The 14,154-nt window shown below is 59.4% G+C and overlaps 4 protein-coding genes across 4 annotated transcripts; 1 reads left to right on the top strand and 3 right to left on the bottom strand.

The window, feature by feature from the left end:
* Positions 1–60: 60 nt before the first annotated feature.
* Positions 61–2,136, bottom strand: PHYSODRAFT_311802 (hypothetical protein; the record flags this gene model as incomplete). Its single annotated transcript, XM_009522184.1, has 3 exons — positions 61–429; positions 541–1,112; positions 1,179–2,136. 3 exons carry the CDS (start codon positions 2,134–2,136, stop codon positions 61–63), a joined length of 1,899 nt encoding a protein of 632 aa, XP_009520479.1.
* Positions 2,137–4,809: 2,673 nt separating this feature from the next.
* Positions 4,810–6,540, top strand: PHYSODRAFT_485223 (hypothetical protein; the record flags this gene model as incomplete). Its single annotated transcript, XM_009522183.1, has 3 exons — positions 4,810–5,178; positions 5,224–5,430; positions 5,485–6,540. 3 exons carry the CDS (start codon positions 4,810–4,812, stop codon positions 6,538–6,540), a joined length of 1,632 nt encoding a protein of 543 aa, XP_009520478.1.
* Positions 6,541–6,883: 343 nt separating this feature from the next.
* PHYSODRAFT_478226 (hypothetical protein) lies at positions 6,884–10,827 on the bottom strand (the record flags this gene model as incomplete). Its single annotated transcript, XM_009522182.1, has 6 exons — positions 6,884–6,984; positions 7,174–7,392; positions 7,467–7,967; positions 8,016–8,776; positions 8,906–9,213; positions 9,253–10,827. The coding sequence occupies 6 exons, from the start codon at positions 10,825–10,827 to the stop codon at positions 6,884–6,886; spliced, it is 3,465 nt and encodes a 1,154-aa protein (XP_009520477.1).
* Positions 10,828–11,091: 264 nt separating this feature from the next.
* On the bottom strand, positions 11,092–12,314 carry PHYSODRAFT_479536 (hypothetical protein; the record flags this gene model as incomplete). The annotated part of the gene is made up of 3 exons (XM_009522181.1): positions 11,092–11,667; positions 11,718–11,982; positions 12,022–12,314. 3 exons carry the CDS (start codon positions 12,312–12,314, stop codon positions 11,092–11,094), a joined length of 1,134 nt encoding a protein of 377 aa, XP_009520476.1.
* Positions 12,315–14,154: the final 1,840 nt, after the last annotated feature.

Below are 14,154 nucleotides of genomic sequence, written 5' to 3'. Positions count from 1 at the left end.
AATATCAATATACCAATATGAAAAAAGTATTCCATGTGCTCAGCATCGTTCCGCTACGGTTTAGTTGGGCTCAGTCGGAACTGCGCTAGCTTCGCCTCCTTGTTGGGTCGAGCTGTCGGGTACCGCCGCATCGTGAGGTTCTTCTTGTGTCTTGCTGTCTGGCTCCGCCGTCGCCTCAGCAGCGCTTGTCGTAGGAGATGATGCTGATGCCGCGCCTTCCCCGTCATCTCCTGTCTTTCCTTGCTTGACACCGCCGTGGCCACGCAGCGGAGGTGGCTGCGAGTAGCTGAGCAGCCGAAGCAGACGTAACATCTTCTGCAACGTGAGCTCGAAGAGAACATGTGAGTTGTCCATGCGATCGCGGGCATCCGGAGACGAAATTTCATCCAGCGCTCGACGGAGATGCACGTGTGTGTCGTAGATATCCTCCTCTTCCTTTGGTTCGCCGTCTGTCGCCTCATTGCCAGCATCGCGTGGAGTCATAGCCAACTTCAAAGTGTCTTCGTCTCTCTCGCCCTTGCGATCTAGCCTGAACTTGACGCACCCGCCACTAGCCTCTTCATCGACCTCGGCTAGAATGAGAACGCTTGCAGCGCTGGTGGCAAGGTGCACTCCTTCGTCTTCACCCGCCTGTTGCTGAGTACTGTCATGGTCGTCCGTCATGTAGGGCCAAGACATCTCCTTGACCGAGAAGACAATCTGCTTGCTATTGCTGATCGCACTCGGCCACCGACTAGTTGCTGCACCGTTCGTGCGACCCCACTCAGCGTTGCCGTTGCCGTCAGTGACCTCAAAACCCGCCACGATGCTCGCGATTTCATCGATGACGCGGTCTTCGAGCATTTTCATCTTCGGAACGAAGCCCAAGCGTTGCCTTTCATCGCTCTCATGGTTTCCCTCACCGTTATCCTCATGCTCCAGATCCAGCGGAGGGCACAGATCGATTCCGGCACGCGCAAGTCGTGTGAGAAGTTCCCCTGGAGGCAGCGCTTCCTTACTCAGCGCCTCGAGCTGCGAAAGAGCAGGCTCTACAAGTCTCGCTCCGTACGGCGTGATCTCGAACTGCACACGGGGAAAAATTGCTGTGCTTAGCGTCAACCGCGCGCGCATATCTCGGAGCTCATTGTCTGTCGATCCACCGTGAAGGTCGTCGGCAATAGTTGGTCCAGCTCGCGGACTGGTATCCATACACAAGCGCCACGAGCGCTTGTGGTAGTTGCGGTCACGTCGAACAAGTAGCGCCAAGTGAGTAAGCCGCAGTGTGCTGAAGTTGACCGAGTTCGTGTCTTCTTGGAACACAACGTCAGTCACGCCTTCCTCTTCCCAGCGCATGCGGGTCGCGTCCCACCAACCGATGCGAGGCATCTCAGCACTAGACGCGTTCACAGCGGTGGTCGGCGCAAAGAGAACATCCTTGGGCAATGTTAGGCTGGCCTTGATAGGTAGTGCAGCAGAGAGCACCATACCATCCAAAGGATAATGCAGGCGCTTCAATTGCTCGCGCGCGTCGGGCACTTCCCTCATGATCCACCCTCGAGCTCGCTTCGGAGGCGACGGTACTGCCAGTAACTCGAGCGAGAAGACCCCACCCAGCGCGACATCGGTGCCTTCCGACAAAGAGGAAAACGCGTCAAACGGCCAACGCGTCACGCGCAACGCCAATGACTGCGTGATGACAGCCTTCGGGAGATCTATGCTCACACCGAGCTCCGAGAACTCCACGCGCTTGTTACGTGAAGATCCTTTGGCTAGCAGGTTTACCCACAGCCCAAGTTGCACCCAGCCTGTGTTCGGGGATGCACTCGCCAGCTTCACCTCGCCACGCGTTGCATTTACATTGTTAGAGCTGCTGGTCGGTGCTGGGACGGATGGTGACAAGTCCGCGTACTCGTCGGCGAATTGCAGTACGTGCGCCGTCGTGAGATCCACCTTCTCGACAACGAGCTCTTGCAAGCGAGCGATGAAGCGCACGCACTGTGCTCGAAGTGGGCCGTCATTGGTCGCGCACGCGTTGGCAGCTACGAACGTCAGATCCTCCATGACCTCCGTGGCGCTCTCGCACACTGCAGTAACGGCAGGCAGCTCCAGCTCCAGCGTAGCCGTGTCCAGCTGCCACGAGTTCAAGAACGAGTTCATATCTCCCTCCACCTGCGCATCGGGTCGTGGTTGACAGGCCAGGTAGTTGTCCCAGTCCTTGGCTTCCTTCTGTGCTCGCAAGAGCTCGGCGAGTCGCACCGCCTTGGCCTCCAGATCCTGCTTGGCCTCTTCGTGCTCGAGTGCCAGTCGCTCCAGCTCGGCAGCGCGGTTCTTGGCGTTCTCCTCGCGCCGTCGAGCCGCTTCTTGTTCGCGCTTGAGCCGGGCCTCTTCGATGCGCTTCTCTTCCTCGGCCCGCAGTCGCGCCTCCTCTTCTTCCTGGAGCCGTCGCTCCTCCTCGAGCTCTTCCTTGGTCTTTTTTGGGGCCTTGGCTTTCTTCTTGGGACCCTGCAACCAGTCACAGCGGTACACCAAACAGCATCAGACATGTGCGTGCTTCATTGCCATTGAGAGGCCCTAGGATACCATGGCGGACTCGTGTAATTGCTGCTGGCAGCGCGCAATAAGTGAAGCGACGCGATCCAGAACTGAAGTGTAGCCATCTCGAGGAGGATGGGCCGCAATCCCCGCGCGAGTGACTGGCTTCTGATTAGTGACCGGTCAAGCGCAAACTTCGCTCGGTATTTCGGCACTGCTGACCAGCAGGAAGCGTCGCCATGCCGCGGCAAGCTGGAGCTCGACATTGAAGCTGCGGCGTTATTGTCGTCGACTTGCGCAGTCCGGCTTCATGGTTCGTCAGCGCCGCATTGCGACGACGAGCTGTGTCCGACCCATCGGATACGGCGTGTCGTGCGTTGCTGCTGGAAGATAAGAAACGGAGCGCGCATTGACGCTCGCCGAGAAGCGAGAGCAAGAGTGTGAGGGCCGCAACGGACGGAAGCGTAGCGTCGAAGCCGAACGACAACGGACATCCTGTCCACGTTTTCGCCGCGCTTACGCCCGGCCTGCTTGTTTTTGCTCGACGCCTGCAGTGCAACCAGCCAGCCGCGCAGCAGCTCATCGGATTGAGACGATTGGGTGGGGCCCATAGTTTGGGCCATACACTGTACACCCCATCGAGCCGATTGAAAGCCGAGCGGCGTGATCGAGCTGATCGCCTGCTTCAAGCTGGTCCATGCAGCGCAGCAGCTCGGCGCTGCTTCGACCGCCCGGCGGCCTAAGATTTGCGCTCGTCGAAGGTTCGTGCAAACCACACCTTCTACGAGCCCTGGGGAGAGCCGGGCTCCTCGGCTCTTGGGTGAACCCAAAAAGTCGCGAGCTCGGGCTCCTGGGCTCTTGAGTTCAATAGGTTAAGTGAAAGGAGCCCTCCAGAACTGTGAGCCCTCGTTAAGGGCTCCCCCTCACCTGTGTTAAATATCTCGCTGATGATTGGCCGTCAGTGAAGTATCTCCAGGTTCTAACATGAAAAGACATAGGAAAGAGGGCTTCTCCTTGAGGGGAAGGAAGGACTATCGGCGACGCTGGGGTGGCCTCGGAGCGGCTGTACACATATGAGCGGCGCGAGATCTTCTAGTGTGGCGATCTTTGAGCTCGATCTTCTAGCGTGGCGCATCGATCACGCGAAGTTGCTCGCCTTAAGTCTAGGTAAAATTGGCCAATCAGATATTACTATGAAGAGCCCGTCATAGATTTGAAGCTAAATTTGGGGAGCCCTGGAGGGGAGCCAATGGGGAGCCCGAACCAGGGCTCCTTGATCTCGTACTTACCATGAGGGAGCCCATTTTGTGCGACTTTTGGCTCTCGTTTTAGGGGGAGCCCACTTTTGAAGTAGACGGGCTCGGGCTCGTAGAAGGTGTGGTGCAAACTCATCGGCCCATGCGATTGCCAGCGGCAAGAACACGCCGAGTGCGGCGACACACAGCCTATCTTGCTCTTGTGGCGTCGGCGCGGCATCAACCAAGCAGCGTCGAGGTTCGAGCCTGGAGATGCGCCCTGGAGCGCGCGCCGAGCCTGAGTATGCGAGGTCTAGACTAGCCTCATGTCTCAGAAAGGCCCGTCGCTTGCACGCCAAGTGTTTCGCTGTTTATTGAAAAGGCTCGCTTGGCGGGCGAAAACACTTGCGCTCTGTATGCCGCTGGCGCGTTGAACTTGCGGCCCGAACACGGCGAGCGGCGCCGGCGCCCACTTTTCTGCGCGTGCTCGACGTCCACCATCGCGGCGCTGCGCAGCCGTCGGCGGCCCTTGCTGCTTCCTCGATGTAAGAAGACGCCGCCGCTCCGCCGCGTTATCTCCGGCAGAATGATGGGGCCGGCCCCGCGCGCGGGCGGTAGCTACTTGAGGTTGCCGAGGGCAACGTGTCGTGCCGCGTCACGTTCGTACTTAGCGCGGCGAATCAATGGGATAGGGGCGCCCAGTATGGGCATAGTGGGGGCAAGTGCGATCTTTTCCGGCCAATGGAATTTTTCCGTGGCTGGCGCGCAACGGCTGCTGGTGGGGGTCCGCTTCAGCGGCGCTAAATTGGGGCCCGCGTCCGTGTGTCAATGAGTTGCAGCGCCCCGGCCGCTCTCTGCCTGCGGCGGCGCACAACGCGCGATGATTGGCCAACGGCTCTGATATGGCGCGCCGATTGGCGCAAATCACGGCTTATTCCCTCTGGCGATCCGCCGCATGCCAAATGTGTCCATTCCCGAAGTTGAGGCTCGAGCGCACAGCCGCAGCGCCCAAAGTACCGTCGTACCGCCCGGCACCATACAAACTTCAAGTCAGTCGTGGCTCATGGAGGAGCCGCTGAGCTTCGCCGAGGCCGCGCGGCGCGTGGGCGTCAAGCGCGACGTCTTCTTCCGCCGCGTGCTCGTGTCGGACGCCGACGTGCAGCAGCAGATGCTGGCGCGCATCACGGACGAGCTGCGCGAGCTGCTGGCGCGCGAGGACCCGACGCTCGTCACGGACTTCCACCCGACGGCGCTGCGCCTGATGCTGGACGCGCCCTTTCCGGCCATCCGCGAGGCGCTCGCGCAGGTCGTGGACGTCGTGGAGCAGAAATTCCCGGAGGCCGCGGAGCTGCGCGAGCGCCAGACGCGCGTGTCGTACTTTTTCGCGAACGGCGACGCGCCCGAGGACGCCGAGGCCGAGACCGTCCCGCGCGTGGACGCCCAGGACGACGACGCGCTGCGCACGCTGTTCCAGGAGACCTTCCTGCGCACGGGCCGCGTGACGCACCTCATGCAGATCCTGGCGTGGCACCCGAGCTACCTGGAACTCTTCGACCGCAGCCTGGCCTCCACCATGACGCGCGACGGCACGCTGCCGCTGCAGTGGCGCAGCTACATCGCCGTCATGGGCGCCAGCGAGCTGCGGTGTCACTACCTCGCCGACCTGCAGCAGTACAACTTCGTGGTCAACGGCGGCGACGGCGAGTGGATCAAGGGCCTTGACTACGTGCCGCCCAAGCTCTTCCGGCTGCACGAGCTCAGCTCGCTGCTCGCGCACCGCCCGTGGCTGCTGACGGCCGACCATGTGGCGGAGCTGCTGCGCTCGGACCAGGACGACTCGTGGTCCGTCTCGGAGCTCGTGCACGCCATCATTGTTCTGTGTCAGGCCCACTCCATGTCCAGCATCGCGCTGGGCGTCGGCTGCGCCGAAGAGGTGGATCTCGCCGTGTTTGGGCAGTTTGGCTTCGCGCTGGACGCCGAGTCGGCGAGCGCGGACGTCGACAACCAGGAGGGAGCCGACGCCAGCAGCTGCAGCAGCGTGGACCTGTCGACCATCGACCGCGACGACGAGATGCTGCTGAAGCAGCTTAAGAAGAACAGCGGACTGGACAGCGACACTGCGGACGAAGAGGAGGAAGACAACAATGAACAGGACGAGCCGGAAGACGGAGAGGACGACGAGGACGCGGAATACGACGCTGACGACGGATTCGAGGTGGTCGTCGATGAAGCAGATTACGGAATTAACGCCACCACTGCTAGCCGACGGAAAGACACGCTGTGGCGGTTCTGCGGTGGCAGTGTCATCCGCTATGCCGACTTCGATGTCCGCTCCGAGGAGTACGAGGTGCTGCACACGGAGGACTTTAGCTGGGACGAGCACTGCTTCTCGCTTGTGAAGCGGTATTTCCCCGGCGAGGCAGGACAGATCTTGGAGGACTTGTTCAACCTGACGAGCAAGCTGACGTACGACTACTTTGGCGCGCAGAAAGAGGAGTGTGTGGACACCAGCCCGTACCGCGATGCCGTGTGGTACTACGTGCACCGCATCTTCGGTATTTGCCACGACGACTACGACTACCGGCAGGTCAACACGTACCTGAACCGACCGACCAAGATTTTCCTGAAGAAGGTGGCGTGCACGCCCTGGAAGGTGCGTCAGGAAGACTTCGAGCACTTCGACCGCACGCTCAGCCCGTCCGAGAAGTGCCACGTCATTCTTCTGGTCGCCGAGGCGCGCAAGCAGGCCGGACTCATGTACGGCCTGCGCGCCGTTATGAATCACATGCGCTGAAGGGAGCCCGAAGTCGGCTCTGTATCCCTGTGACTTACTCTACCCAAGCAGTCCGTTCCAGTCCAGTCCTGCGTGGTTCATTTCCGCGGAGTCAGCATTTTTGGGGTCGTTGAAGTACCCTGCTGCTCCGTTCTCGATGCCCTGCGCACCGTGTCGTGCCCCAACCAATGCCGAACCAGCGCGAACCTATTGAGCTCTTCCTTCGATGCAGCAGACGCGAACGAGCGTTCGCAACTTTTTGGCCAGCAAGACAAGACAATGAAAAAGCTTCAGAAGCAAGAGCGTAGCAAGGCGATAGAAGCACAGCTACAGCAATGCAAACTAAATGAATGTAAGTTAAGTCTCATTGTTTTTGGAGCGGTTGCTGCCACGTGTGCGCTAGTTTGACGTGATACCGAAGCACGCCGTCCGAGCCTTCGCGTGTTTCAGGCCGGGCCTTCGACTCTGTGGTGGACTTGCTGCTAGTGGCATTGACCAGCTCTTTGTCTTGGTTAGACTGCCAGAGGTACTCGATCAGCTCCATACGATTGACCGCGGGGGAGGGGGCTGACGTGATGAAGAGCTCCTTGCTCTTCACTGGGGCGACATCCAGACGGGTTCCTCCACCAGGTAGTGCTCTGGTACTTGCGGAACGCTTTAGACTACTGCGTTGGTTGTTCGATGGCAAATCGCAGTGCACCGAGTTGCTACCTCGGCGAGGACGAAACAAGCTCGACTTGACGTCTGCAAGAGTTACCATGGAGTACTTCTTGGAGCGCGCGTCTAGCCTGTCACCGCCGCCTCGACCACTATTGCACTCGGAGGTGCCGTCTGTGCTAAGCTGGAACTGCTCGAGCTCTTTCAGCACGGAGTCTGAGCAAGCAAGACGTCGAAGAAGACACATGAGCAGCAAGTATGAGCAGCCACAACAGCACAGCAATGCTTACGCAGTGACGAAGTGTCCTGGTCGATCGCCTTGAAGGCAGAAGAAGGCGCCGCCCGCTTGGTTTCCACCCCCGAGGTCGTTTGAGCCAGGATGAAGTTACGCACGGCACGCCCAGCTTCGGACGGTCTAGCGTTCGCCTTCCGGGACCTTGGGCGTTGGTGAGAGAAGGATAAGTCACGTTTTGTGAGTGACAACCGCTCCTGCAGGACCGACACGCGAGGCTTGAGGACGCTCCTCCACGCGGACCCTGCCGGTCGTCGCAAAAATTCCTTCGCCTCCGCCTCACGCTGCTGCCGGCGTGCTGCCATGTTGACCGGAAATGTCCACGGATGATCGAGCGGTGCTCGTCGGGTGGCGAAGTGATCGAGGACACCGTAACTCTCGCCGTTGACCCCCCAAAGCTTGATCTGCCCGCTCGCCGACGACGTCACCACGGCTATTGGGTTCGTCGCCACTTCCAGAGAGAGCACCGCTCCGCTGTGTGCCTGCCAATGCCGCGTTGCTTGCACTACATCAATCGTCGGAGCACCATCATTATTGTCGGAAGTACTGTTCGTACTACTTTTCAACACGGCGTGGTGATACAGGGCAGCAATCGAGTCGAAGCCGATGGCCATTTCTTCGTGCTGGAACGCTGTCCCATGACCTCGCCGCGATTGACCATTTCCAGACGACGGCCTTGACATGGGCCTCCCGCTCGGTAGTGAGGCAAATGTCAATACATGCTCACACGATCGATGAACGTGCCATTGAGAGACAAACCCGCCTTCATCACTCGCGTACACGTGTACACCGCACTCGTGCTCCAAGCGGAGACAATCTTTAATCGCTGGTCTACCCTCGAAAATTGCCAAGTTCTCCTTAGCTGACACTTCAGCCGAGCTTGCCACTCTCTCTGTCTCCGAAGAACCACCATCGTCTTCAGCGCCGTCGGCGTGGGCAGTCTCCGGAACGCAAATTGTTATGATATGTGTGATGGCAGCGTTGGGGTTACTTCGGTCGACGTTCGTGGTTGTAAAAGGTGACGACGCCAACTCCATCACGCACCTGTACGACGTCGTTCCTAGGACTGGAGACCACAAAAACACTCGTCCAGACGATGTGCCGCCCACAATGTCCGCTGTCGACCCGAAGAAGCTCATGCTGGTTATCTCTCCACAAGACTGTGGAGCGATGCATGTGCCCTGCGAGTGGCTCATGTCGAAATTCCACACCTGGATGAAGCTGTCTCCACGAGGATTCGCTACAAGCACTGCGACGAGGTTCAGTGCCTCGTTTCCGGTGCTCTTCATGATCACATACTTGGCAGCGCTGGCTTTACTGGAGTTATTGCTCTGCGCAGCTCGCCCCGGTGAGCCTTGGTTGTCTTCTTCTGCTGCTGCAAGTGTCGACGCGGACTCAATTTCAGGGAGCAAGCGAAGCGCTGCAAAGAGTACCGACAGAATGGGCCCCCCTCCGAATGGCACGTAGTAACCCTGTGGGTTGTTCTCGTCACAAATGTGCAGGACGGAGTCCGCAGACACGGAAATTACACGCTTGCCATACAGCACGTACGATACACTCACGACACATTCAGTGTGCGGGTCCAGCTCTTTCATCACGTTGCCATTCACGGCGTTGACGACTTTGATACTTCCTGTGTCATCACCAACAATGATTTTACGCTCGCGATCGTCGACACACACTGCGGTTATGGCTCGAGCATGCGCCTCACGCGATTCTGGGTCGGCCGTTTGTGTACTGCCAAGCTGGGAATTCGCCGCGGTTGGACTTTGGGTAGACATGACAATCGCCGCATACTCGTACGTCTTCCAGAGCGCCCCAGTGTCCCCCCTCCAAAGCAGCAACTTGGTGCTCGTGGCCCCAACGACCACATTCAAGGCGCTACAGTAGTACGCGAAGAAGACTTCCTCGCGAGGTTTGACTTCGCAGTGGTCGTAGAATTTGACCTTGGTGCCTGCAGTGATCAGCACGGGATCGCTCGCTGCTGTTTCAGGCACGACAAACATGCTCCAGAGAGTCTGAGGAAGTTGCCAAGTCGAAGCTGGAGGGGGGACGTACTGGAAGGTCTGGAGACATTCCCACGGCTCCGACGTCGGCGTTCGCATCACGCTCGAGTAAACATTGAACGTCTCGGTTCGGTCAACGCTGATGAGCTGGTGGTTGGAGTCGACGAAGGCGAGCAGCTCCACGGGCGCCTCGTGCTGCCTGAGAGTGGTGTCGTGGGACAGCATTCCAGCCGAGCTCGTCTTCTTCCAGGTCGAAATGTGCAGCGAGGTCTCGTCAGCGTACGAGTGGAAGCCGACACTAGCAAGACCCTCCACTTCGTTCGAGTACACCAACACTTTGACTCCACTCCCGTGAGCATCGAACGAGCCCACTTCCTCGCCGGTCTCAGTATCCACGACAGTCAGGATGCCGTCCTCACGACCTACAGCAAGGTACGTGCGGTTGATAGACCGAAACGCTACAATTGCTGTGACGCCCTTGAGTCGCTCCTGCACAACCGTGACCTCTTTTGTGGCGATGGTCCCCGGTGGCGGCGCTCGAATCTTGCCGGACAAGTCCCAGAGCTCGAGCTGGCTGAGTTTGGTGTGCGGTTGGTCCGCACCCGCATTGGGGCGATAGCAGTCACGCTTAGAAGCGGTCTCAATACCAGGGAATATCACGGCAGACGTGGCCATGCTCTTGAGTGAAGGCACCCAGCACAAGTGCTCCTGGGCGGCGAGTGATTCAAGACGATGAGTCATCACCGGATTGTACAAGTCTGCCACGTTCCAGATGCTCAGATAACCCCTCACGAGCACTGAAGAGGTCACCAGCGACTTCCGCGTGGGCACGTAGACCACATCAATGATCACATGCTCTTGGAAAGCGGTGTGCAGACGCATAGTGGAGAGATGTCGAGGGCCGTCGTTCCGGTCGAACTGGAGACCGTAAATGTACACGACGTCCGAGTTCACCTCGAAGTACGCCACTGCGTTCTGGTCGGTGAGAAGGCGCATTTGCTGGACGCGCGACGTGATGTGGCGTAGGGGGGTCTTTGGGTCAGGTGGGAGCATGGGCAGCGGGACGTAGTGCTTGTTGGAGCGGCCTCGGCCCTCGAAGTAGAAGTCGGCTTTGGCCTGGCCCGCATCCATCATGTAGCCGGCGAACTCGTCCCAGTCCAGCACGGCGTCCCCGTTCACGTCGATGGTGTGGAAAAGCTCGATCACGCTGACAACGAAGTCGAGCTCGGAGTGGATTCGGTCGCGGAGACTCTTCTTCATGAGACGCACGAACGCCTCCAGCTCCAGGCTGCCAGTGAACTGGCCGCGCAGCCTCCGCACGTCCTCCGTCGTCATATTCATCATGACGTCCATTGTGATCGAGGACGGCTACTCAGGCGTTGCCAACTTGTTGCTTGGAAGCGTCCAGCTCGTTGAAGCTGACGTCCGAAATATCTTGCCCCAATCTAGCAACGATTCAATGCCGATGTGGGGCAATTGAAGCGGACAGCTTTCACGACCCTCCATTCCAAACTGGAAGACACGGTGCCGCTTGGGCGTTCGCCCCACATTAACGCTGTAAGTCTCCACGACACTTGGTAAGATCAAGTTGACTCATATTCATTGATTGCTAAGTATTTAGTTGGCACTCGTCGACATTCGGTACTGCGTGGCGGGGGACTTGGGCGAGAGCACCTCGGCCGCGTCGGTAGGAGCCTCGTGTTGAGCCTCCGCCCCGGCACTCAGTTGTTCCTTGCGCGTCGTGATGGCCAGCACCACGAAGCCACCAAGCACCAGCGCGGACGAGACGAACGTGACCCAGCCGGGCTTGATGTCGTTAACGATCCAGTCTGAGAAGATGGCCATGGGCACCGTCAGCGACAAGCCGATGGTGGCCGTGGTGGTCGACGTGTACATGATGGACACGGCCCAGAGGTAGTCGGCCAGCACGTTGTTCAGCAGACCCTGCACGAAGAGCAGACCCACGATCTCCCACGTCAAGCCCTGCAGCGACTCGACGCCCGTGTAGTTGAAGATGATGCAGAAGATCGCCAGCACCACGAGGCTAAAGAGCCCCACGAAGCCGAAGAACAGCGACACACTCATGCCTGCGTCGTCGGGCAGGTATTTGCGGATAGCAGTGGTGTAAACTCCGAACATTATCGCGCCGATCAATGCGCAGATGTCACCCCAGAAACCTTCGGAGATGCCGCGCTGGAGTCCTTGGCGAGGGTCGTGCAGTTTCCGGCCATGCAGAGCGCCACGCCCAGCGCCTTGAGCCACGTGAAGCGCTCCTTAAGGATCCAGACGGCCAGGATCAACGTGAAGACGGAAGACGTGGCGCTCAGGATGGTGCTGCTCGTGACGCTGGTGAGGTTGAGACTCTCGTTGTACGTGAAGTTGGCGATGAACCAGAGCGGGGCCACAATGGCCGCCGCGATCATGGTGCGACGGAGCGTGGCCTTGTCGTGCGGAGTCTGCGTCACGACGGGGCCCGTTTCGTTCTTGACCTGCGGCAGATCGGACAAGCTCTGCCCCGACAGGCCGCGGCCAAGCTGCGGCATCCACACCTTGGTCACGTAGTAGATGGGGAGGTTCACGGAGAAGAGCGCCATGCCGAAGGACGTGAGGAAGAACGGCGCCTCGAACGACAGGTCGTTGAAGATGTACTGGATCAAGACGCTCGAGAAGTTCCAGATGATGGCCACGCACACGAGGAAGACGCAGCCCACGACCCACTGCCACACGGATCCGCGCTTGGTCGCGGACGTGGGGTCGTTGTCCTCGGCATTGGCGGGGGCCACGACGGGCGTCGGCGGGTTCGACACGGACGCGCGCGAGATCGACAGACGCTGGCTCATGGCGGGCGGGGGATTCTTCGGGGCGACGTGTCCTGCGGCCGGAGCTTTCGAGAATGCGTTGCCTCCAGCCTCTCGCTTCCGGGCCAAACGATGGCTGGCGCGTGCATGGAGCTGCAGTCGGCTCTACGATGGTACTTAGTACGTACAGGCGGTGCCTGCGATTTTCGTATGAATATCAATACTGGGAGACCTCGTCCGTACGAGGATTCCAGCGACGATCTAGCACTGCGGCACTAGGTCGACCTTTGTTGCGAACTCCTACTTAGCTCCGGCGGGCGTGGCTGTCCGCTCAGACGCAGCTCAAAGACGCGTAGAATGTTGCGAGAGGCGTTCACATCGCGGTTCACAGTAATACCGCATCCGCCATTGTTGCGCAGACAATGGAGTACACTGTGAATCTTGCGATTGCGAACAACGCCGTCTCGGCACTCTTGGCGCTGGTACTGGGTCACGAGGTCGCCGGGGTGCGCCTGCCTGCAGCCGTGGTGCACCTTGCTGGTGCGGTACTCAGACTCCAGCTCCACCCGGCAGTACTTCGAGAGCTCGCGCATGAACCGCTTGGTGGGGCCGCCCGGAGACTTCTTGATCACGCCGCCAAAGTCGGAGCAGCTCCAGTCCCCAAAGCCGACGATCGTCCTGGCCGGGTCGCGGCCAGCGACGAACCGCGTACACAACTCGTGCAGCTACTTGCGCGACTGGCAGTAACGTCGGAACCTCAGGTCCCGGAACTTCTTCCTCATCGTGAACGCCAGCAACATGTCGAAGCGAGGCACCACGTAGCGCACGTAGGCCTCGAGCCTCTCCAGCGAGCACGTCTTCTTCGTCGGAACGAGGCGGTTGGCCTCCGAGACTTCCTCGTCGGCGTAGTCGTACCAGTGCCGGATAGTTTTGTTGCTTTGCGTGTAGGAAGCGTCTCGGTAGAACTCCTTCGAGGAGCAGCGAATGGTCTCGCCGTGGTTGTTCGTGGCGACGAACAATGTCGCGGCGACCAGGATCAAGCCCCCACCGTGTCGAGAAGAATGCAGCGGTCTCAGGAGACATCTGCAGCTCCTGTCGTCCTTGAACGGGTTTCTTGACGGTGATGCTGACGGACTTGCCGTCCGTCGTGATCTTCCCTGCGAAGCAGCGACTTGGAGACCCGTCCGGCTTGGACGTCTCGACAAGGTTCGTGTTGAAGAGCCGCCGCCACATGCTGTCCGCGACAGCGTTCCAGTCGCTACCCTCTTCCGGAACATCATATCCACTTCGAACCAGCATCGCCCGCAAGCCGCGAGAGGACATGGTGAAGTGAGAGCAGACGAAGCCCCGTTTCGTTGGTAGTAGCGAGTACGTCCTTGCCATCTCGAAGCCCGGTTCTCCTTCGTGCTCGCGGTTGTGGTCCTTCACGAAAGTGAGGAACATGTGCACAAGCGGGAGTAGCTCGCTAGCTCGCTCCTTCATCATTGCGGGGGATCAATTCTCTGTACTCCAGCACGATCTCGTTGTCTCCGTCGTACTCGGGGTCGAGGATACCCTTGAGCACAAGGTAGCGATCGCGGCCAGCCAGCCCGTAGCGGAGCGTAATGTATTGTTTGAAGCGCCGGTAAAAGTTGAGCTGGAGATGGTTCTGGGTTTCATGGGCCATGCGCTCGGCTGCCACCTGTGCCCAACCACGATTGATGGCGTCCCTGTTGGGGATCAGGCTCTCGCCTTGCCACGCGCTGTAGATCGCCACCGAGTCGCGGAACTCTTCAGTCATGGTCGTCCGTCGATCGTGCAGGTTCCCCCCACTCACGGCCGACAAGCACTGCTGGTAGAAGGAACGCGCCAAGATGGGGATGTCGAAACCTTGCTCACAGCA

The sequence above is a fragment of the Phytophthora sojae genome, assembly GCF_000149755.1.
Source record: "Phytophthora sojae unplaced genomic scaffold PHYSOscaffold_2, whole genome shotgun sequence".
Classification (NCBI taxonomy): domain Eukaryota; phylum Oomycota; class Peronosporomycetes; order Peronosporales; family Peronosporaceae; genus Phytophthora; species Phytophthora sojae.
This window is presented reverse-complemented; position numbering and strand designations above follow the sequence as displayed.